The sequence below is a fragment of the Cygnus atratus genome, chromosome 1 (assembly GCF_013377495.2).
Source record: "Cygnus atratus isolate AKBS03 ecotype Queensland, Australia chromosome 1, CAtr_DNAZoo_HiC_assembly, whole genome shotgun sequence".
In the NCBI taxonomy this organism is placed as follows: Eukaryota; Metazoa; Chordata; class Aves; order Anseriformes; family Anatidae; genus Cygnus; species Cygnus atratus.
The window spans coordinates 15,092,952-15,118,594 of NC_066362.1; the positions used below are offsets into that span (position 1 = coordinate 15,092,952).

At 37.5% G+C, this 25,643-nt stretch overlaps 1 protein-coding gene across 1 annotated transcript in view; it reads right to left on the bottom strand.

The window, feature by feature from the left end:
* The window catches only part of COG5 (component of oligomeric golgi complex 5), a 186,423-nt gene that overhangs the window by 91,586 nt on the left and 69,194 nt on the right, over positions 1-25,643 (bottom strand). Inside the window, exon 7 of the mRNA XM_035549477.2 lies at positions 15,145-15,275. Within this exon, the coding sequence (XP_035405370.1) occupies positions 15,145-15,275 (131 nt within the window). The remainder of the gene's footprint in view (positions 1-15,144; positions 15,276-25,643) is intronic.

A 25,643-nucleotide genomic window follows, 5' to 3' on the forward strand; every position in this document is an offset into this window, starting at 1 on the left:
TGTATTCCCAATTTATATAATTACATGAATATTTTCTACGTACCTTCCTTGGAAAAGCAGATGTATTTTCCACAGCATCTTCTGCAGCGAGTCAAAAGGAATAAAAGAAAGCACCTTCTCAGCAACATCTCTGATGTTTTTAATTATTCTCTTGACCAGTAGGACCAGTAGTGTTTGGTTTTGTGTTAGCTTTGTGCTTAGGATAACTTTTAGGAATGTCTTGCTGCTTATCTTGTCTTTAAATAATCACTCTTAAAATCTTCAACCTCCATTATTTCTAGCACATTTCTCCCTGTTAATATATATAAATTCTGTAGGGATACACACACTCTAAAAATACAAAGTTACAATTAGAAGGAAATCAGCTTTCTAAAACAGTTCAACAGAGTCATAGCTATAAGTGGAGATAAATTTGGCTATCATGTGCTCAAGAAACTGACTGTTTAGATGCAAAGATTTCAAAGTCAAAGACTCAAACTCTTCTGGAAAAAAAAGGAAACTGAAAGCCCAAAGAAAACACTACCAGTTGCCCACCCCCTTTTTGCAGGGACTGTGAGCAGAGATCCATTGACAAATGTTGACCTGTGTGATTAGTAAGAAAGAAAAAACAAACACAACAGTAAACGTGACTTGAAGAAGTCAGGGCTTATAGCACCTTATAAGAAGATGGGAATCATTATACAGCAACTGCTGACCTAGTCCATCACCCAGTCTTCAAAGTGGTGACCTGCAGTAAGCAAATCCACAAAAGCTATAATGAATCACGACTACGTCTCCATGAGATAATGTAAAGCTCTTCTAGAATTCATACTTTCACATCCAATCTAAGGATTGGTCAGAAACTGTATTTAAACTCCAAATACGTGAATTAAAAAAAAAAAAGTTTCAGAGCAGGTTATGTTAGTTCCATATTGGCATCTTAGCTGTCAGAGAACCAACCATAGTAGCCCACAAAAATGTCTGTTCTCAATTCTTAACTGGATGTACCCTACTATGTACAAAAGTACGACAAGAATGAGTAGGATAATATGCTTACTAGTTAGTACACAGCCCAGGCTTATCATAAATGCTTTGATTTATTACAGAGGAATTCTGCTATATATTTACAGCTGGTGTCTAATACACTTTAGAAAATGTATTCCAACTTTAGCATTGTCTACAACTTATTCTCTCTAATCCATCTGATTTACAGGAGTTGTAAATACGTAAGTATTAATTCTGTTCTTAAAATAGCTGTCAGCAGCGGGGGCTGAAGAAAGAGAAGAGAGCTCACTGATTCATTGCAAAATGTAATAAGGTGTATTCTACTATTGTTCTCCATGAATGATATAGGTTGTAAATGTTTTCATTATCCAAGCTGTAGTACTTTAAGAATAGAACTTACATTTAGTGATTGCAAGTTTATTAATTAAAGTATGCTTCACTAATTACGTCAGAAAGTACCTTAATTGCCAATTTACCTGAGCAAATTCCCAGAAACTTGAGTTGAAATCCAAAGAAGACATTAAGGAGTTTAAAAAGTTCTCATATAACGAAGTCATTAGCACTAGCACTATTCTGAAATTAGTATCTCGTACATTACATTTCTGTTCCTCAAAACTAGACCACCGAATAGCACTGTAGTATTGTTTAGTCTTATTGCCACAAAGTAATAACTTATTTACATTTGACTGCACAGTTAAATTACCTTTTGATATGCACACGGAAATTTTAATATGGTGCTAAATAATAGCTGAGATGGCTTTGTCAGAACCAAATCATGCCAAACCAAAGTAATTAATTTCTGTGACAGAGTAACGTACCTTCGAATGAGAGATAGATAACACATTTTGATTTGAAGTACAGATGACACTATTTTACGTGACTTTCTCATAAGCAAACCAAGAAAACATGGTATATATTGAATTGCCATAAGATGGACATAAAAAATTGGGTTACGATTATAAAGACTAGTGATAGGCACTTATTAATGTTTTTCATTAAAGAGGGTTGTTGGTTTTTTTTTGAAATGTGTGCCCCAAACCAGAGATCTCATGTTGATGTGAGTGGAATTTACATTCCATATGCCTCTTTGAATATAAAAACATTAAGAATTGGGTGGGATAGCCCTACTGAAAGAGTAGTTATATGATTCACTTTAAAACTGAAAGGGTTTTAAAAGGCCTCCCAATGTCTTTGGACATTGTTTTAAAGGGTTTCCCAATGTCTGTTCTAACTGAGGTACTATTCAACATTCTCTCTTATGGACCTAAAACCAGCAGGAGTTTATTAAAATATGCATATGACAATAAGACATGATGACATGCAACTTCTCAAGCTGGACAAGCTTAGAATTCAAAAAGCACAAACACCATAATCTGTTTAAATGAAATGTCATAGTAAGGCATATGGAATGTGAATTCCTCTCACATCAACATGAGATCTCTCTGGTTTGGGGATGCACATTTCAAAAAAACATGTCTTTAATTAAAGACATTAATACAGTGCCTATCACTAGTCATTATAATTATAACCCAGGGAAAACAAACAAACAAACAAACCTCTCAACATTACTTGCTGACTACTACAATACATCTAGTGCTCCAATCCAAGTTTCACATGCGATACTACTGCCTAACGGGATGCCGTGTGGACATGACATACGTTTGATCTTGCCCAGAACTTGCAGAGCAATAGTATGAATACTACTTGGTGGCCAAGATTTTTATTGACTCATACTTCATGCAGAATTACAGTACAAAAGAGCTCTACAAAATGGAAGGAGACTGGAAATGGAGAACCTGAACTCTAAACGGAAACAGAAATTAGCTTTGCCAGCACTCCTCTGAATTCTCAGTAACAAAGTAAAATGTTTCCATATATATAAAGGATTGATAGGGATTGTTAACAAAGATTCTTTACTAAAGTGGCATTAGGAAAACTGCTACAATCACAACTTCTTTCCTCATCCATTATTAAAATTCAGCTACCATCCCCCTTGTATTTTCCCTTGTTCAAAAGATACATAAACTGTGAATTTAACTAACATGAAATATAAATAAGGCTACAATGTGTTATAGAAAACAAAGATGCAAACACCCCTCATAGAAACTGAAGGGCATAATACTATTACACAAGAAAAATCACAGTGTTTTAGAACATATACCTGGGGCACAGAGTATTTACTAGTTGAATTTCCAAGGAAAAAAAGGGAAGTAATAGCTTGTTCATAAAAATTGTATATAGATACAATAGAAATAGTCTTTAAAGAAGAAATTTAGTGTGCAAGAGTAATTAGAACCAGGCACAGTTATATGTCAAGATGCACGATTAAATTCCCTGTCCCATATAGGTACTGGGTTCCCTGCCCACGAGGTGCTTTGAGTGGAGGGAAAAAAAATCAGTTGTAGACTACAGAACTAACCTAAGAACTAAATTTTAGTTAAAGCAAGTAACCTAACTTTTATTTTTTTTAAGTTCTTATCATTTATTTTAAAATTAGAAGAAAAAATCTCCAAACAGAAGTAAAACCTATGCTAAAACTTTTCTTAAGAGAAAGCCCCAGAGATGTTCTACAAAATCATGAGACTTCCAAACTGAAAAGAGTAATTCCAGATTATGTATAGAAGTGGTTGTAAGCAAACTTGCATTTTAAAATAATATGCATTAGAAATCATCTTTCAGATGTTTACATGCCGGACCATTATTCTCATTACATACTTTATTGTACCAGCAGCTTTGGTGTGTCGAGCACCTCAGATCAAAGACTATACATGGCTATGATGTGGTTTCTTGCACAGAACTTTTCAAATTCAAGACTGGTCAGTCTTGAAGAGTTTACTTATCAAGCCCTTGCTTTAAAATGTAATTCACATCTTAAAATAGTTATTCTGCTTCATACCTTACAATTCAGCTTCTAATGAATTAAATCTATGTCCAGCACCCCGCAGGTCAGATTACATGAGCACGAGGCTTCTTAGCTCACCGTAAAAGTCTATGAATTCATTGATTTTATGATTGCTTTATAACCTGCACTGAAGCAACATAAACTTCACACGGCGATGTTTTCCCATTGCTCAGTACAGCAAAACACTGTCAAGACAGTCTCCAGGAAGAATGCTACTTGGTATTAAGAAGAAAAATATCTTTGATCGTGAGGCAGGTTCAGTTTAATTCTAAGGTGTGGTGGAAGTGTTGATGCCTGGGTAAATTAAAGGGAGTGTATTTTCCAAATGTATAGAAGAATGGCCTGTAATAACCCAGCAATTGAAAAGTCTTCAATATGTGTAAAGTTTGCTTGTATTTACTTGTACAGGACTTTGTACAGCAAATTCCTAGTTAACATTTTAAAAGGGGATAAAATAAGAGTCTTGTAGAAAGGAGAACAGAATGGAAAAAGCCTCATGCATTAACTTCTGAGGCAGAAAAAAATCTACACCAAAAAGTAAGTGAGTAACACTAATTTCATACTAAGCATTTCTTTTGGGCTTCTTTTGGGTGATACGTGCTTCAGGAACATGATTTGCAATATGTAGTTAAAAAAAAAAAAAAAAGACTGTAATAATAATAAATACTGACCTAGATCTGAATGCAGGAAAATCCTTCATAACAAAAAACAAGGTGACTTAGGATTTCCTCAAATAAGTCAGTGCTTACATCCCAGTAATTGCAAGGATAGCAACCATAAGCAGTAATAGCTAAATCTTTTACAATACTGATTGCTTATTGCAAGACAACTGTTTTTTTTTGGACAAGAAATCAATAGTATTTCAGAACCACAATCTCGGGGGAACAGTAAAACCTGCAGTGCAGGAGAACATATGGCACCCTCCCATCCTCCTCACTGGTAACTCCTACTCCTGCACACATTCCTCCCCATATGCATACACATTTTAACTTTGCTCACATACAGTGCTAGAAGAGGGAGGGGGAACGACTGAGAGCACAGTTCACCCTCCTTTCCCCCTCCTGGAGGGAAAGAGTTACAAAAAATACCCACCCTCTGAGTTCTGGAGAGGGAAGATGTGTCAGCATCCAATAACCTTTGCTACATGTACACTTCACAAGCAAGGAGACCAGAACGAAAATATCAACATGCTGTCCATCTCGCTTGCAGCGTGGGCACACACTCCCATGCTTACATTCCTCGAGCCTAATAGAGGCAGCAGCAGTAGTGTGCATGCTTCGGCATGGTTCAGCAACCAGACTACAAGGGATATACTTTGGCATGAACTAATTTTAGCTCGATTAAAGAAAATACTATCATTGCCATCTTTGCAGCTATTTTATCTCTATTATGCTGTAGTGATGCTCCCTAAAATATGGGTTTCTATAACGTATGCTCACATACTTACCGATTAGCACTGTGTTCCCAACAGTATTCACCAAGGAATTCATCGTTCATTGCTGGGTTATAAAGCCTTTTATTTTGGAAAGCAAGCCATATATGGGGCAAAACTCTATCTTGGAAAAAGAATCCAGTGGACCTGCAAAAATCTGCACGTTTGGATCTCTGGCATGAACACCCTTCAAAAATTCCAGTGCTTTCGCTTTTCCTGCAGTTCTGGCATGTTTGCCCAGCAGGAATGCTGGATCTGCCTCAGGATTTAACTTACTGTTTATTCAAGTAATTGCTCAAACAATCTTCATCTTCTTGTACATTAAAAATGCCATATTTTATTAAAAAGCTTATATTTGGTAACAAAATTGGTACAAAAATTCTTCAACGTCCATTTTATGAAAGCTTCAATTTTTTTTATATAACTGGGTGTAGTGTAGAAACATAAGATACAGATTTAGCTTCAACAGTTTCATAAAATATCGCAAATGTATAAGCTCTTATCAAGCCCAAAAAGCAAAGCAAAAATATCTCCCTTTTTTGTTGTTTTTATAACATAGACCTTCCTTTTATACCACTCATTGCAGCTGTCTTTTTTTTTTTTTTAATTCAGACTAGCAAACATAAAGCAGTACCTTGTCAGAAGAAAAACAACAAAGGAAAAAAATGACAGCTTAGATAGTGATGGATTCTCTGGGAAAGGCATTAAAAGAGATCATGGCACAAAAACATTTGGAAAATCAGACAGTTTTCAGTTAATAAAAGCTTTTGATAAAAGCAGATTTGTAAATTACTGTAAGGACTAAACTATTTTCAGTTAAATATCTAGAGCAGACATGTTTGTAGCACAATTAATGTTTACTTAGGTTAATTCTACCTGTTCCAAAGGAATTTTAAGACAGAAATTAAAAAAAAAAAATCCCAATTAGGTATTAGAATTTCAGCCAAAAACATTACTAAACACTTGCATTACTGTACACATCACATTAATATTACATGAATTATTGAAGACTTATTAAATATGCATGTCTCTATCCAAGCAGATTTTTCCCCAAAACCCCAGTCTCCAGCTTTCTGCTATTTTCAATATTTGCTTATTACCCTCTGCCTCATATCAACTAATTACAAATTCCTTACACCACAATGTACTACCTGCTAGAGAGAAAAGGGAAAAAGGGAAGGTTGCTTCCTGCCTCATTTGCTATTCACAGCATCCTACTGGGGATGTCTGCTTTGCAGTTTGATGAGAGCTACTCTGTGCAACACGTGTCCAGCAGACGTATAACTAATTGCCAAGAGCACTAACAGACGATGTACCAGAAACATCCCTCTGCCAAGCCACCCAAACCCATAAGCCCACACCTCTCCCAGTGGGGCACAGGGGACACTGTCTTGTTAGCCAAGGAGGAGGCAGTTTCTGGTTCTGCCAGGCTTGCCTGAATCCCAGGATGATCAACGGGAACATCTCAGAGAGAAACAGAGCTCTCAGGTGGTAGGTGGTGGGTACAGCTGGGGTCTCAGTCTGGAAATCAACAGAGGTAACCTAGGAAGGTGGTCGGTGTTTGGGGACATGGCCTCGTCATCTGAATTTGAGTGCTTCTGAAGGCATTCTGAGGTCTTATAATATAGTAGTATAATGGAAGCAGCTGGACAGATGAAGATAGAGTGGTGGCATGCCCTATTCCTGAATATGTACGTGACTAGGTACTGTGATAGAAGCTGCTGCCATTGCCATCACCCCAGTGGAGTTAGCCAAGCAACCCAAATCCAGGAAACAATGATCGTTCCATTTCTCAGTTCTCTGGTTTAATATGATATGAAGGAAGAAAAACAATGCAGGGGAGGGAAAAGGGGAAAAAAAAAATCTCTAACCTGGACTTAATTAAATATGAAATTTTTTTGAAGCCATAACCTAAACTGTAGAACTGTAGTCCCCAATATGTTGTGACAAAGTAACTCACAAAAAAGGAAACTTGTGGGGTTTTTTTGCGTCAGATATTGGTGCGAACATTTTACTGGCACTTCATAACTTCAATATCTGGTGCAAAATCATCTTTTAACCTTATAAAAGCCAAACCTGACACTGAATATTGAACAAGAAATGGATGTGGAGTCAATTGCAGACGAGGTTGCTGCACAGCTACATTGCTGCTTAACAGTTAGGGATCTTGGAAGGAGAGCTCGGAGCAAGAGTTACTGATTGGGAAGTAACGCTGATGGAAGGTGAGGGGCCCTTCAATGACTAATTAGCTGTAGCCTCTTTTCCTCCTTCTCACGCCCAGAAACTTTCTGCTGGACATAAATTAAAGAATTAAAATTTAGTTCCATTTTAATATGCTTATTCTACTTTCACTGCACTAGATTTGGAAAGATGAACAATTACAGCTACAGACAGTACTGTGTTACAAAATAGAGGCTTCCAGGATCTATCTAAAAATAAATAAACATTATTTTCATAGTGTGAAAAAAAAGAATTTAATGAAAAAAGGCCTATTAAAAGGGGCCACTGCTGCCTAATTGTTAAGGCACAGAAACTTGCTAACACAAATACTTTGTTAAGAAGCTTCCAACTTCCTCTCATTAGAACTACTCTGTATTTGCATACCTGCAGAATGAGGTTTGCTAATACCTGCTTAAGCCAAGTACTACACTTTGTGAAGAATTTTCTAAAAGAGGATGCAAAAGTGCTAACCAGAACCATCAATAAAAGCATTAATAAAATCAAATAAAAATTATTAATCAATATTCAGAAAGAAATATGTGACACAGTGTCCTTTGCACATTTGCAACAGTAAATTATATTCCAATATCCAAATAACACTCTTATGTGAAAATCCTTGTATTTTCAAAATATTGTTATTAAACTTGCCCATATGTTCAGATAACTACAGCCCATGTGAGTCTTCTATTTAATGATAGCTAAAAATAATCTTGTAATATGGATATTAAAGTTATTATTTGAACATTAGCACAATGTAGCCCCATTCACAGACCAAAAAACTGTTGTACTGAAAAGAACTTATCCTGAGTTAACATGCTACTTACTTGTTTGTACTTATTTAACTTACTTGCACTTGCTTGTTTCCTTGTTTCTTTTTTTTTGCCTTCCAGTACCACACTAATTCCCGAGTACAGAATGTTTTAAAGATCAAGAATCTGAAATGTTATAACAAATGAAAATAGCTCAAATACTGAGCAGTCCTACATTATCAACATTCCTGAGGCCTCTGGTTTCAGGCACTTAGAATCCCAGTCGTTTGTTAACAAGGCCTTCATATTTTCCCTCTACATAAATGTTGGAGTCACTTATCTATTTGTCCCAAACGAAGAGGTATCTTTTAAATCTTCTTAATGTTCTTACACTCAAAGCACCACTTCTCTGATTTAGCTACATGACCTGTTAAGAAAGAAATGTCAAGCATCTAATAAAACAAGTACTACTACAGCTAGCATGTTTCCTTGTCTTTCTTGGATTATCACCTTTAGTCATATTCACCTATACAACATGGTATGCATTTTGCCAAGGTCTTGCTGATCTTTTTGTTCTGGCTACAGGAAGTTCTTGCTTGTGTTGTACAAATTGTTCCAATGAGAAAACATACCTCTACAGGGAAACACGGTGAGATGAAGCAACGGCTGAAGATTAAATTAGAGATGACCTACTAGGAACATTTTTTTTTGTTGGGAAACATTTGAATAGGTATTAACAAACAAGAATAATATGCAGTTTCTATTTTCCTGTGGATTTTGAAATACCTTTTCTACCTGTATAGTAAAACAACACCTGAGTAATTATACACAGAAATGACTTAAAGTAATATTTTTATTATTATTATTGCTACTACTACTAAAACACATTTTAATATGAGTTTTGGGAATATTCCACTTTTCTTTTTTATGCACATTTTTAGCCCTCACATGCAGAGGTTGCAAGCCGCAAAATAAAAGTGAACTATATTGAAGCCAGACATTCATTTTAGCTATTCCAAAATTCAAAACATTCTATCATCTGTTCCTATGGAAACTGAAAAGATATTCTAGGTTATATCAGTATCAGCCGATTATGTTGCAGAGAAATCTGTGGTTTATTTTAATCCATAGTTCAGAAACATAAATTCATACTTAGTGCTTAGCTTGGTGATTTTGACTTACTGAAACACGGTTAACACTTCAGTTCCATTAGATTATACTTTAAGATAAAATGAACTCTTTTTAGTCCAAAATAGTAAATGGAAAATTTTCATAAGGTTTGGTTAATCCCATGAAGTCTACCATTTGGAAGTAGTATATAACTAATATACACTTAGAAGATATTTTTTGGTTGTTAGATGAGCCATACATTGCTATATCACATTTTAACAGAATAGTTTAAGGAAGAAATAATTTAGATTTATTGAAAACTCCTTCAGTAGTACCATGCACCAGATGGCCAGATGAAGGAATTTGATTTAGCAAGTTAACAAGATCATGGAAACCATAACCATAATATTGAAGACAAAAAATAAAATTGAATAATGCAACATGACTACTCTGTGACAAAGTAGCTTAAAGGTTAGAATAAAGTAAAGATACATAAAGTGAAAATCCCCTATATGCACACAGAACTACTGTAAAAGAAAAAACTATATGACATGTTGAAATAAGTCTTCTCTGTCTATATTAGAATTACATAAAGTAACTAAAATGGGTGGCTAACGTGAATTAAAAATAAAAAAAAAGCTGCAGATCTCATCCTCTGTCTTCACTAAGCACAACTTGATGATTTAAAGTTAACATTAAGTATAGCTACCACCCTCACCCTATGCCAAAAGTAGCACACAGGTCCAAAATTTCCTTTTTACAGATAATACTTAATCTTCTTACTCTAGATTCAAGTAATTGACTTCAAAATGAATAACCAGAAATGCCTTCCATTTCTATATCGTATTGTAGTCAATCACTTTATTATGGAAACTAGACTGAGACAGCTTTTTCATCAGGATCTCCTCCAGGGAACCAAGAGTGCGGAATAATAAGGTAGCATAACAGCTACTGCCTGAAGTGTACTATACTGGTTACATTTTTGACAGTGACAAGGTTAAATTCCAACTTCAAGATTTCAAAGTAGAAATAAATGTCAGAACAACAGCAACAAAAAAGCAATGACTGCTCTTCAACTTTAAAAAAATGCGTACTCTGTGTAGCATTTCAACTCCAGTTTTCCCAGACTTTTAATGAGGGTATCCTACAGAATATGGATACAAAGAAGACCAGTCGTGTGCCAAATTGGAGTTCTTTTCTCATATTTTTCTACTTTATTTACTATTATAATGATCACTTAGTACTTATCCATACAATTAAATGCAAATTTAATTTCCATTTGCCTTCTGAAGTATATGAGGGCTTATATTTTTTAGAAGGTATGTCAAAATGTGGTAGCTTATACGAAAACCGCAGCAAAGGACAGGCCAAAACATCTGGAAGTCCAGCTTTTTCTTTCGACTAGCGCAGCACATCAGTGTGGGCAATACAATACATCCTAAGCTAAATGAACTGAAGCTAAAAACAAAGAAGCCCACTACACAACTGTGGGGCAGCCTAAGTGTCACTCTACTATGACATTACACTTTGTTTTATGGTTAAGCACTTCTCCACAGAGCTGACAACTACAGACAGCATATTCATATACTTGCACAGACCATTTCATTATACAACATCCAAATCTGAAGATGACACTTAAACTAGCAAAAATTAGCAAGCCTACTTACATCAAAGGAAAATGTTAAAATACAAGCTAATGAAGAAAGATGTTTCAATAAAACATGCAGTCTTATTAAAGTATGCAAGATTCATAATTAGAAATTCAAGACCACAGGACCTTACCCAGACAGTAGTGCTACAAAAGCCATGTCTTTGGCAGTAATAATTAGAAATAACTCAAGAATGCAACATTATCACCTTTTTGCAGGTTTCACCAAAAAACGTGAAAAACTGAATCCAATGTCAGCCGTTCTTAATATCCCAACATCTTGAGCACCTCCAAGTGCATTTGTATGTCTGGAACATGCTGCCACAGGACGTGCCATGTATTGTTTAAGGTCCTTGACACCAGACTAAATGCTGGTGTATGAAGGATTTAAAACTAATTTCACCAATCTTGCTGTAACATAGCAAGTTGTACAACATAAGCACTCAGCTCAGAGGACCCTGAAATGAAACAAATTGTGCAACTTCTTGATGATTACCTCCAGAAAAATGGTCAATTATGCACATACCTTTCCCTCCAATCCCTTGAGGATAATGAAGAACACCTATTGTTAGAGATCCTTGACATGAGATTAACTGCTGGTCCGCACAGGATATCAGATTAATGTCACCAATCTTGCTGTTACACTGCAAGATGTACTACAGAAGCACCTATCTTAGAGGACCCTGATCAGAGATAAATTGAGCAACTTCTTCTAGATCATCACCTCCAGAAAAATGGTTAATTATGCAGATACTTCATCCTCCAATGGCTTGTTCTCAGGCGTTGAATAGCATTAGTCAAGAACAGTTATAAATATGCATCTAATTAATAATTTTTTAATGTGGAAAAAAAAATGCTGTAGTTGTCCCAGAGACAATATATCTTGGAAGAGGGGCTTCTTTTATGAAAAAGAAGGCAAAACAAAACAAATCACAACCCAGTGAGTTACAATATGAAAATTCAAAATGCCCCCAAATACGCTCAGTGTGACAACATTTTAAAGATGAAAGTAATTGTGTCCAGATTGTATTGTTTACATGTTTATCGTGTGTATACAAATCCAGCATTTGAGTATCTTGCAGAAGTAAAGTTTGGGATTTGTTTGTTTGTTTGTTTTGTTTTCTTCCCTCTTCTCTATTCTGTGAGATTATAATTAATAAAGCTCTTCGTTTGGAAAAATATTAAAAATAAATCTATGTATTAAAGAATATTGCAGACAATTTAACATTCATTTGGACAATGAACAGTTATTAAACTCTAACTTATTTTTTGCTTTCTCTAACATGATCAGGAAACTTTACTACAAGACCACCAGAAAATTTCATTATCAATGACTTTAACTCTCTCCAGATCCATGCTAGGTAGGAAAATAAATCTGCCCACACCTTAATGGGAACAGGTCGACAAACATCACATAATTTATCCAAAAGTTTTCTTACGAAAGTTAGTCAGTCATCCATTGATCAATCCAGGAAACAAAGAAGAAATTTTTTTAGTATCTGTGGTCAAAGATACAGAACCTGTCAGTACCACACAGAGGGACAAATTGTGTTTAAGGTGCATAATTAAGGAATTACAAGTTCTACTCTCATCTCCGTATTGTGTCTTGTTTGACCTAAACAGATATTTTATATTTTAATCAACCTTCAGTGATACCGTAGTCCTCATCATCCATATCCTAACAAATTAACAAAGTTTATATTGGTAAAGCCAAAAGGACGAGCATAGTTTTCTAACCCATTTCACACATACCAGTACATACATGCAAAAATTCATCTTTCTTCCTCAGAGGAGACCCATGACTGTGGTTAAAGCAGTGAGCCTAGCTCAGAACTAGTGCTATATCTTCACTGGAGTACAAATGGTGGAGATAGAAATGTACGTCTCTTCTGCACACACACGACCAGGCTCCTAATGGCTCTAACACTATCATCACCTGATGGAACTATGTTTGGGCACCCCTGGCTTTAAGATGAAAAGTCTCACACTAAGTGTGAAAATATAACAGAAAGGGTTTGAAGTGTGAGCTATCCAGCAAAGAAAACTTTCTTAGTAAGTATAGCAGCCACATAACGTAGGGACTAATCCCAAGTATTATTTACACAGAAGATGAAAACACAAGTGAAAACTAAAACTGCAATCGCAGATGCATATATCAAATAACCGAAGAACCACCTGGACAAAACACAGATGCACTATTCTCAATTGTACAGACTTGGCTCTCACAACAGAAATTAGCAGGAAGGCTGCCTATCTAAGGAATTCTGTGCTGCAAAACACAGAAGAAAAGATGAAGATCCTAGGCCCTCTTATGGGAAATCTCAGGGCTTGGAAGGTATAAATGTAAATCACCTTGCCAATAAACACACAGCTACAATAATAAGAATCAAAGACAAATAATAAGAATCAAAGACACATTATCTGCTAGCCGTCTTTCAAATTCTAGGTTTATTGGGCAATGTCTGAATGCATACTTTATAAAGCACATTATTTTTGCAACCTTTGATCTGCTCATCATATCCAACAACAAATCTGTGAAGCATACCCCAACATCACTTCATGAAAATATCCACTCCTGATATGACTAAGCACTAATAATGTTCTTCCAAACAATCTTCCAAACAATCTTTCATGCTGGAAACAGGCCCCTGGCTAAAGCACAACAGGCATATACTTTAATAACCTCTTGATTACCTGGATACAGCCTGGAACACCTAATAAATCTGTCAATTTTTCAAGTGGAGTGGGATTGATTTCCCCAGGGTTTCTTTGTCAGTTCCGTTTTAGTACTTAATATGAAGAGAAAATTATCAGAGAAGGTCAAATCTGACATGAAAAACTAGAAGGTGTAGACACTGATGAAGACTTTTGCTACATCTAAAATAAATGTCTACTTGCTTTTTCTCAGGCCCTATCTTCATTCAGTCTTTATTTAACATAGCATATGCTTCATAGTTTGTAACATGCCCAATCACAGCTCAGCAACATGCTCAAATAGCCAGGAGTTTCAACTTTTGGATAGTAATTAAATAAAAAAGATTGTTTTTTTTCTTGTCATTTTGCTATCAAAATTAGTCAATGGTGTTTACCACAATCATGAATTCTTACCTCAGAAAATTACTTAAAATGAGAGGTCTAAATAGACATTTGAGACATACCAATCATTTTAATCCTCAATTATCTAATGAAGCCAAATTAATTAAGAGATTTTCCATTCTGTTTATATTCCATTTTCACGTCACCCTTCAATACTATAAACATATGCTACACTGTCTTACAATGAAGTTTAGCCGTCGGTTACAAACAGCATATAAATGTCTTGCTCTAATCCTCTTTGTTCTCTCATTAAAAAACAAATTTGATAGGAACTTGTGCTAGATTTCTCCTCTTACTGCAGAAATGGAGCTTTAAAGTATGCTTTTTTTACAGAATACTAATAAAAATATAGACAAAAGAACATAAATTTTAAAAAGGCAAGAGAACAGCACAAATGATACTACAAACAGTTAAATAATATACTTGGCCAGGTTAGTAAAAATGTAGATAATTACATTTAGTATGGATGAAAGTAATTATGCATATTCATTTTGATATTCCCTATAGTGAATATCTACCTTGAAGTTTAGAATGTTCTTTAAAGTTTTAATGGTTAATTCTTTAAATCATTTTATTATATAACTGCACAGATAAAAAGTAGAAATCTTTTTACAGTTTAAAGAAACTACATTCTTCAGATTTATCTAGAAAGCTTGTCAATATTATCAATGTAGTATAGTGTGCTTAATGCAAAATCCTATCAATTACCAGGCTTTTATCACATTGTTTAGAATTAAACTCTTCACATCTGCACACACTTTCTCACAAATTTTCAGGGTCAGATCCTGCAAAATTTTTATTCTTGTAAATAAATGTATTGCGCAAAGCTATTTTTGTCAATTTCTTTGTATGTTGATAGATGTGTAAGACTTTCTCCTGCAAGTAAGGTGTTTTTTTTTCATGTTTAATCCCCATTAGACAATGATACACCAAAGGAAATCAGCCTCAGAGCACTTTCTAAAATTCACTTTTGAAAGGAAGTAAACAGGAACATGTATTTTACCTGAGTCTCCACACCTTGCTCAAGCAACCGTTTAGCCTGATTTTCCACCTCAAGCCGAGCTCTTCCAATAAAAAGCAGGTCATTTTCAATTACTTCTATTCCAGAGAGATCTATCCCTTGAGAAAGGTAATCTATAAAAGCAACAAAATATTGATAAGCATGACCTATGATAATGGAACATTTTAAACAAACATTTAGAAGTTATAGTTAGCTCCAAGGAACATTTTGACAACAGAGTATGCCAAAGCAATGAATTATTCAGAAAAACTGAAAACAAAAAGACTAACTAAAATCAAAAGACTAAAAGACTCCAGAAAACATGGATATTACATACATTAAATTTACCTCTCTAGACCTAGACACTTCGAAAGAGGTGTGAGTTCAAGGAATTCCAGGATCTCAGTGCATAAAGGGGTAAGAAGTCACAGCCTCGTCCCAGAGGATTAACTCTGTAAATGAACTTCTCTAACCAGGTGTTTGAACAAGCATAGTTTGCTCCTGAAATCCTCTATGTATTATAAGTTTATATATTTAAATTATGCTCCATGTATACAAATTACAATTACAAACATTAGGGATCAAATACAAAAAGAAAAATAGCAAGAGAAGAAAACATTTTCAATAGCAAAACCATATTTGTTTTCATAATAGAAACCACCCCACCATCAATATGACATCTACAGAGTAGTAGGCAGGACTGGTGACTGCAGCTAGAAAATCTATTCAAACCTGACTTCTGTCACTTGCTACGTAGATGTGGCCAATTCGCTTAATCTTTGATGAATAGTCCCATTGTAATTAGAGCACTCCAGCAAGTTGAAAACCCCACTCTTTGTCTGCCTTTATCTAAGAAGCTTTGAACCTGTGACAATCTTTCAGATGCATTTTCTTTTAAAGAGCATGACACTCTAATCTCTGCTCTTTGGACTATTTAGGCTTTTCACATGGGGAAATTTTAGAGATAAAACACAACCCAGGGAGTAAAAAACACCTTTTCACACTCCCTGAGACACCTGACCTCTATGCTAAGTTGTTCTCTGCTGCTGGCTCTCTGCCTGGTCTTGCACTCTTGACCTAACTAGTGACCATCACCGAAAGAAGGGCTGGAGGATGTCTCTTCCCAGACATCTTTGGCTTGTTTGTGGTGCTCTCTTGCGATGCAAGAACTGTATATTCAGTCTCCTTCAGGCTAATGAAGACCTACAGCTCAGACTGAGCTAGAACTCAGCTTCTTCTAATATTGTGCAATTACACCCATATCTATTGCACATTTTTGCAAATCAAACCAAATATGGCTACTGTGCTGAAATCCATGATCCTGGAATATGGAAAGTAAGACCTGTGAGCACCTACATCTTTAGGCTCCTCCAGAACAGATACACCTCTCCACTTAAATCTCTGAAATACAACATAAATTAGGTGGGAACTGGATGATTAGATTCATTAAATGGACATGCTAAACATCTCTGGGTCACTCAGAACAGATCCCCAGGGAACTGTAAAAGCCATCTAGAAGGGTCTTCAGTGTACCACACGAACCTTCAAAGACAATGATGCTTTTCTTTTTCTTTTTTTTTTTTAATCCTCCTAGATCTAAATCACTCCAATTCCCCATGTCAAGATTGCTTAGACCTTGACACTACTGCTTATCTGTAAGACAATGCAGAAATGCTCTCATTTACACTTTTATCAGCATTTTGCTCAATCGAACATGGGTTCCACTCCTTCTTTTGAAAGATTCAATAAAATTAATGAAATAATCATAGAATGGCTTAGGTTGGAAGGGACCTTGAAGATCATCTATTTCCAACCCCCTGCCATGGGCAGGGACACCTCCCACCAGACCAGGCTGCCCAAAGCCCCATCCAGCCTGGCCTTGAACACCTCCAGGGATGGGGCATCCACAGCTTCTCTGGGCAGCCTGTGCCAGGGCCTCACTGCCCTCAGAGTAAAGAATTTCCTCCTAACATCTCGTCTAAATCCCCCCTCTTTTAGTTTAAAACCATTCTACCTTGTCCTGACTTTATCTGCCTGAGCAAAAAGTAGCTCTCCATCTTTTTATAAGCCCGCCTTAGCTATTGAAAGGCTGCAACGAGATCTGCCCAGAGCCTTCTCTTCTCCAGGCTGAACACCCCCAGCTCTCTCAGCCTTTCTTCACATGAGGGGTGCTCCTGCCCTTTGATCACCTTTGTGTCCTTCCTCTGGGCCTGCTATACTTCCTTCGTAAGACAATGTTGCACTATTTCCATTAATAACCAGCCCATTATGAATTCCTAATAAAGTTATCTTCCTTTAATGTCCTCCCAGTAAGTTTATTAAGGCACAGACTTAAATTCTTACTAAGCCAGCTGAACTTTTAAATCTTTGACAAATAACCTTTCACTTTAGTAGCCAGTTATTTTTGTTTATTCACAATGAACTCATCTAAGCATCAGATTAATTTTAGCAACCACATGTTCTGAACTGAACACAAAACTCCAAGCGAGTGACTTCACAGCTACGTAGAGAAGAAAATCTTTGTACCTGTATATACCCTTCAGGTCTAGTGAAGTGATTGTCCCCCTGTACTCGGCTCTGGTGAGGCCGCACCTCGAGTACTGTGTTCAGTTTTGGGCCCCTCGCTACAGGAAGGACATGGACGTGCTCGAGCGAGTCCAGAGAAGGGCGACCAAGCTGGCGAGGGGTCTGGAGAACAAGTCTTACGAGGAGCGGCTGAGGGAGCTGGGCTTGTTCAGCCTGGAGAAGAGGAGGCTCAGGGGCGACCTTATCGCTCTCTACAGTTACCTTAAAGGAGGCTGTAGCGAGGTGGGGGTTGGTCTGTTCTCCCACGTGCCTGGTGACAGGACGAGGGGGAATGGGCGAAAGTTGCGACAGGGGAGTTTTAGGTTGGATGTTAGGAAGTACTTCTTTACCGAAAGGGTTATTAAGCATTGGAACGGGCTGCCCAGGGAGGTGGTGGAGTCACCATCCCTGGAGGTCTTTAAAAGACGTTTAGATGTAGAGCTTAGAGATATGGTTTAGTGGAGTAGTTAGTGTTAGGTCGGAGGTTGGACTCGATGATCTTGAGGTCTCTTCCAACCTAGAAATCTGTGTCTGTGTCTGTGTCTATGAAAAACTCTGCATAAGAAATTGAAATTAAAAAAAAATCCAGAAGTGCTGCATAACGCTGAGTTAGGAATCAAGGAAATCAACTTGCTTACCAGTACAGCATGTTAAATAGGCTTTAGCCTACTAAGTATAGGCCTGCAAATGGTTTTGTCTGTATGCGTTTGTTTAAAAATTGATCAGAGAAGTCAAAGGACAGCTGAGCAGCAGGAAAGTACATTTCATGCTGCACAGGCTATTACTGAAGCCCTATACAAATGCATGTTTACAAAGCTGCTTTTGCTGGGGGCCATGGCAGTCCCTCATACCCAGACAGGAGTGACTTACCCAGCTGACAGCAACTTTTTGCTGTGACTAAGCTGCACGTATAAAGGTGCTCCTATTAAAACTAATACTAACCTCCCACTGCCTTCGATTACTAACTTCAGCCAACAAGTGACTTGAGCGTGAACACTAGTTTCCTGACCCCTTCCCTCAGCTGACACAGTAAAAAATAAAAATTAAAAATAAAAATTTTAAAAAAAGGTGCAAAGACTAAGGACTAAGTCTACTGCAATCATAAACCTTGAAGTAGTTTCTTGGCAACATGGCATAAAAAATATCTTCAAAGATTTACCTAGTCCACAAATAAAAAAAATTGCTGTGGAGTTCGCTTACGTGATAAAATCATATTCTACAACCCCAGGCTGTTAAAAAAAATAAAATTAAAACATGATTCCGATCTCCTAAATGTCTGTGAAAAAGAAATAAAGAAGAGACTGTTTCTCCCTACCGTATTTTATCTCAAAACCTAAATTAGGCCATTTCAGGCGCTAAAAATCTAATCAGTGTGATGCTTCCATGGGAGGAACAGAGAGCCCATGCTGCTTTGGCTTCTCCAAATACTCCATCTGCGCCTCAGACTGGCAGCCACCTCCTGCTTATCTGCCAAAATCTGCAGCTTCGTTTCGGATTTCCTGCAATCCTAACAAAATGCCTTGGGACAATGTATTTCAGTAGGACTTCAAAACTGAGAGCCTTTCCGTGGGTTCAGCAGCTAGACAGCCTACCCTGGCTGCTGGGAGTTACCGTCCTAACCCGTGGGGAAGCCCTAGCAATCCTATTGTACCGCTTTCAAAAGAAAAGCAGCTTTCGTGAGGACAGTAAGTCTACAGTAAAAACATCTGCAAATGCTTTCCTGCCATTCCTATATAATAGCAGAAGCTTCGCCACCAGCAGGACACGCACCTTTGGATACTTTTTATTGTCTAAGCAGACAGCATAATATCAGAAATATCTTTGCTCCTGCATTGCCACCAGTGAAGCTGCCACTGCTGACCGTGCAGGTGAAGTCCGGCAGAGGCAGCTGACACCAGCACGGCCAGATTGTAGCCAGGCCCTTGGTACATTTAGGATACGGTTTATCTGAAATATTGCACAGGAACCTGCACATTCCAAAGTGTTAATAGTAGTTAATAAAGAAAACACGTCACATGTACTACAACAAAGATACTAGCGGTTGTTAATGCAGGGACTAGCGAAGGCAGAATTTTGCTCCAGGCATTTGTGCAGTACCATCATCCTGCTCCTTGCTGTGTAGAGTCAGCCAGTAACTACACAGTCCGACTAACTATACAGTCACGACCAAAGAAGTACGGGTGAAGTGGGCTGTAAGGTACTTGTGTATACTTACAGAGAACGAAGCAGCTGCAAAGGCTCATCTTCCAGGTATTGCAGGCTCTGCAGACCAGGGCCCATGTTAAAACTTGCCAGCTTTCCTTTATGAAATTGAACTAATCAATCACTCTTACCTTGGTTCTCCATCACTCCAATAGGAACAGCAGGATTTCCACACTCCTGCCTTTCACCCTAAAGCTCCCGAGTAAAGCTAATCCTACATTAACCATTACAGATTTATTGAGTACAGTATTTATAACTAAATAAGGGAACACTCGTGCTTAAAATAAATCAGGACCTAAATATATTGTCAGACCACAAGCCAAGGCTGGATGCCATGCACTGCCCTCACACCAGCACGAACTGCAGCACGCTGCACCAGTCACTTCTAAGCCACGGAGCACAGGAGGAAATCAGAGGAGGGAGCTACAGTGCTGTAGCCATTCCTCCACCTCCCACCCCTCTGCTAACTCTAGCTCTTTACAGACGTGCACAAAAATAAAGGCAAATCCTTAACTCTCCCATAGGGTGCTGGTAGTGCTTCCATTCTGACCATCACACCTTATTAAGCTTGGAAAGCACAGCTGGAAATGACTTTTTACGGACTTAAAATACAGACTGCCTGCTGAATCCTCTTCTTGAACAAAAGTGTTATATGTCAAAGCAAAATACACTGAGCTCTAGGAATAAGTGACATTTATAATCTACCTCAGCCTGAGAAAGGGTTAGAATTTTATACTTAAAGAAGAAAAGACTTTTGTCATTATGCTTCCAAATTTTCTCCATTTACTAAATCAGAACAGTTTTTCTCATCTACTGGCTTAGATGTTGCTTAAAGTTGTGGTTTTTAAACCACCGTTTCCCAGATAGTTATGTAAGAGGAGTTCAACAGACAGAGATAAATCTGATATGAGCAGTACTTGAGGTAGAAAAAAAAGACTGAGCAAAGCAGCTAGTTTTTCTTAATCTGACTCAACAACTTAGAAACTTTCTACAAGACAACTTCCTTTTTTTGACCTCACTATTCAAATGTTTGAAAAACAGGATAATTATGAAGCTAGCATCACTATGAGCTCCCCAGAAAGTGCATCATGCTCTCTATTTATACCGAGATGATTTTGAGCTTTTCCTGGAAATTAGAGAATCAACACTAAGTCTACTGAAGACAATCAGGTGCACTAACAAAAGGAAACCAGAACAGCCAGCAATAAACCACTGTGATTAAACCACGTCACTCTAGAGGCTATGTGAGCCAAAAGAGAAAGCCTTCCGTGCCTTGAGAAATGGTGTCAGTGACGCTAATAACAAAGAGCAAAGTTATAGCAAACTTCTAGAAGCAAATTAGGAGAGCTGAAGTGGTTCCCTAGGAGCAAACACCAGCAACCCACCCAATGCACAAGTAGCAAGAATCCAGTGACCAATTAAGAGGGTTTTTTTCATGGGACATGGGGAGTAATTAAAGGAAATTAGGGCATTCCTGAAATTCTCAGTGATTTCTGTTTGCCTGTTTGAGCAACTTTGGGGGATTGTTTCTTTTTGTTCTACTTTGCTTCTTCAGACCTAGCTGCAGAAAATGTTGGTGACATCTGTACCCTAAGGCTGTTCTTTTTCCATAATGAACAAAAATCATGATTTTAGAAGAGACTACTGATTTAAAATCCAAAAAGTCAACAGGTCCAAATGATCCCCAAATGTTATGCTGAGATTTAAGTATGCGCAAGTTGAGAGGCTACCAAAACATGATTTATTAAAAAATACTGCAGAAGACTGCTACAGGGCAAACATTGCACCTATGCTGAAAATTTCTCAAGAGAGAACATAAAGATCAAAACAAATTGGCTGAAATTGTGCCTTACAAATCACATACTAGAAACAAAGAATGTCAAGATGCGGTACAACTGCAATATCAGTATTACCTTAAGCTGATCTAAGTGTAGGCTGCCCTGACATGAATGCTCTCACATTTCCACCTCCATGCCCCTCACTTGCTCTCCTGCCCTTTCCTTCTACCCCAGCCTGCAAGTTTTAGCATTCATGGGAGTTCTTCCTACTGAGTTTTCATCCAAAGGCACTCTCTCTCATCTAATGCATGATGCAGGCGTTCAAAAACTATTGCTGGCATATGGGAGAGGGTAGGAACCCATAGGCGGGCTACAATCCTTGGTGGAAGCTCAGATGTAAACTGGTAGAAGATGTTTATGAAGCTGAATCTAAATCACTATCTGCAGTATTTATTTCCATTACACAGAATTAGGAGGGAATGGACAGATACTGTAAAAAGCACATAAAATCCTTTCTACAAGGGAGAAGTGTTCAGTAATGACCAACGATTTCATTTTTGAAGGGAGTTATTAAGCACTCAGCCTTTGGTCCTACAGCAGTGCCTAGCTACTAGCACAGAACAAACAAAATGAGTAGATCGATTTGTTAGAACTGCTGATGACCAATTTGAATTTTTTTTTTCATCTGCTTCTAACATACCTCGAAGTAATTTACTAATTCAAATGGGCCACAAATCTAATCCATGGTCCTCACAGAAATCTTAGTTACAGCACTAGTCCCTGAAAAGGAAGGATGACATCCTGTTTGCCTCAGTTGTATCTGAACCCACAACCCGGGAAGCTGCTGGGCCTGAATAGGTTCATTTCTTAGTTTTCAACAATGCAGGTAATATAAAACTAAAAATAGTCCTACAACCAAGCCTGACACCTCGGCAGAAACCCAAGGCTCACCCTTTGGTGAAGGTGACCTGACATTTTGTACTCCGTCTTTATTCTCTAAGTAGAATAGGTGAATAAAGTAACATAAAAAACAACATAAACTAACATGAAGAACAACAGTCTGCTCCCTGGAGGCACTTAAATTTTCCATGCCACTGATACATAGAGCAGGTGGGGAATGGCAAGAGAAGGCGCATTTGTAGGTCTTCAGAAATGGAAACTGGTGCCTCAGAGAAGAACCTCCTCCATGATCTGTTTTATTCATTTTATTCTCCACATAGGCTGGAGTGGTTGCCCCACACCCTGCACCAGGCTCCTAAGCACTTGCTGAAGCAAAGCTAATATTAAGCCTTTAAATCAAGTGAAAAGAATTCCACTACGGTTACTATGAAATAATATCTCACAGCCATTTTACATAGCGCAAGCTCCTCAGAAAAATGTTTAGTCTTATAAAACTGCATAAATCATGGTGCTCTGTGAAGTGTTCAAGACAACAATGTCAGTGTTCTATACTGTGCCATAAAAATACAGCATGTATTTTAGATATATTGTATGAACTGATTAAATGATTAATTTTGAACCTTAAAAGATTAATTTTGAAAGTTTTATGGAGAAACTATGAATTCATTACTGGAGAGGAAGAAAATTTTATTTTACAACAGTGCCAGTTACTCAAACAGTTCCTACTATCTTTCCTTCCTTTTCCTACAGGACAATATTCCTGCAAACGTCTCCTTTCCTCAGTGAAACAATGAAGAATAAAATATCTGTCACTAAAATGCCATTAAGTTCCTATGAAAACTGATCTTTATTTAACCAATTTTTACCATCTTAAAAATTAACTACTTGTATGCATAATACATAAGGTTTAGCATTTCAGCTGTTTGAGCAACATCAAGGGAGGCAAAACTGCCCTGCTGGAGCCAGAAACTGAAGCAAGCTAGTGGCACTGAATTTCTGTTTGCTTTTCCAGACAGAATGTTAACACCCTCATGCTAAGTCCAGAAAAGGAAATAAAATATTAGACAACCACATATAGTTTCTCATAGGTGTCCCTAGGGAAAGGAGACATGAAAAGTAAAACCAGAGCAGATCTACTTCTCAGTTCTTCCTATCAAGCACATGCCAGGAATATTTGAGCTTTAAAGAAATCAGGTCACTGGTACCAAACCCAAACCGGTGAAAGTGAATGATTCAAAGAGAGCAAAACCTGAACCACTCATTTAAACACAGGCAATCTACCTTGTACTGTAAAAAAAGGATGTAATCTATATTGTGTTGTTCTACCTGACTAAAGCTTCATTTCAGAAGAAAATTTGGAGTTCAACACTCTAAACCTAGTGATCACCTAAATATGAAAGAATTTAACTTCCTCTAGCATGTTAAAACAAACTGAAAATTTTCAGGTGTACAGGAGGCTGGAGGAAGAAGAAATCGGTTGTCATCCTGCAGTTGGGTTTCTGTTTCCTCAAAATGATTGTTACTGATTTTGAAAGAATGCGCTTTCTGTTAAAACATTTAGTAGTGCTTCAATTATCACCTATGACCAGTTCTACCTACAGAGGAAATTTGCTTTTTCTCTCCAGCCTGCATGCATAGAACTCAAGAAACACAGCCAAACTTGATAACAGGACAGGAGGAGTAGTGAGGAAGCTTGATTATCCATTTTTAACATTATATTAAAGCTGCATTTAAATTGTCTTGATGGAAGAGTTAATTCCTACTCTCTGGGCTGGAAATCAGACGTCAGGCAAGATCTGGAATTGATGGAAATGAGTTTGATATCTATTTTTATCATCATCACTGACTTAACAATGAGCACCATATTTTGGAGACATCCCTGTGAAAATGCCATGATTCAGAAAATAGCTTAACACACCAAGACAAACATTACTTAGGTCTAATCACAAGTTATACTGCGCTACTCCCACATCCACTTAGGCCTAACGCGAGATTTCTTGAACTCCTTTAAGGTTCCCCCAGCACTAGATCCTCCCCCTTTTTTTCCCCGTGCTGGATTCAGACTGACAACCTTACTGAACCTCTGCTTTCTTCTATTTTGCCCAATTCCTTCTCCTCAAATGCCCAGGCTCAAAGTCGTGTGGGCAGTGATTCACATCCAGCTGGTGGCTGGTCAGCACTGGGGCTGATACCCTTTAATATCATCGTTAATAACCTGGGTGATGGGACAAAATTAACCTGCAGTAAGTTAAATCGGAGTGAGTCCAACACGGAACCACCAAGACAGCCAGGGAGCTGAAGCACGTGAGTGTGAGGACAGGCGGAGAGAACTGTTTGTTAACCTAGGGAAGAGATCATTAAGAAGAAGAGATCATTAAGACGAGATGTAACTGCTGTCTTTTTCTGCCTAGCAGGTGTTGGGGAGAAGGCAGAGGCAGACCTCTCTCAGAGGTGTACGCAGACAGGTCAAGAGGCAAAAGACACAAGCTACAACAAAGGAAATTCTAATATTTGGGGAGAACCCCGTATTTGTGCTGCTGTACACCTTACCCATGGAGGACATTAGCCTGCAGGGATGTTTGCAACTTACATTTTAATGAAACAACTGAGCATTAATATTGTTAAGGTAATCTCGAACTCTGAAAATCACCCAGAGCTTCTTAAGCCTTTCCTCAAAAGAAGCTGACTTGAGAAACTTCAAGAGCTCCCCAAACATTTTTACCAGCTAAAACTTCATTCTTCTAAATTCTCTGTGATAAAGTACTCCCAAAGACCTCCTGTGCCACTCATCCTCAGCATTTAGATGAAACGTTTTGGGTGGAGCTCTACCTGAGCTATGGCCTAGAAATCAGAAAACATTCAAAAGAAAATTTCTTACACCACTACCTATGTAGTGCATCACCTCTACAACAGCACTCACAACTTGAAGCAGAAGTTATAATCATAAAAACAAGTACAATATATATATTATTTAAAAAGTCCACGTTTTATTCTGATAATTAAGAGGTTGTTCTTCATTAAAAATAAACAGAGAGGAAAACAATTCTCTATCATAAA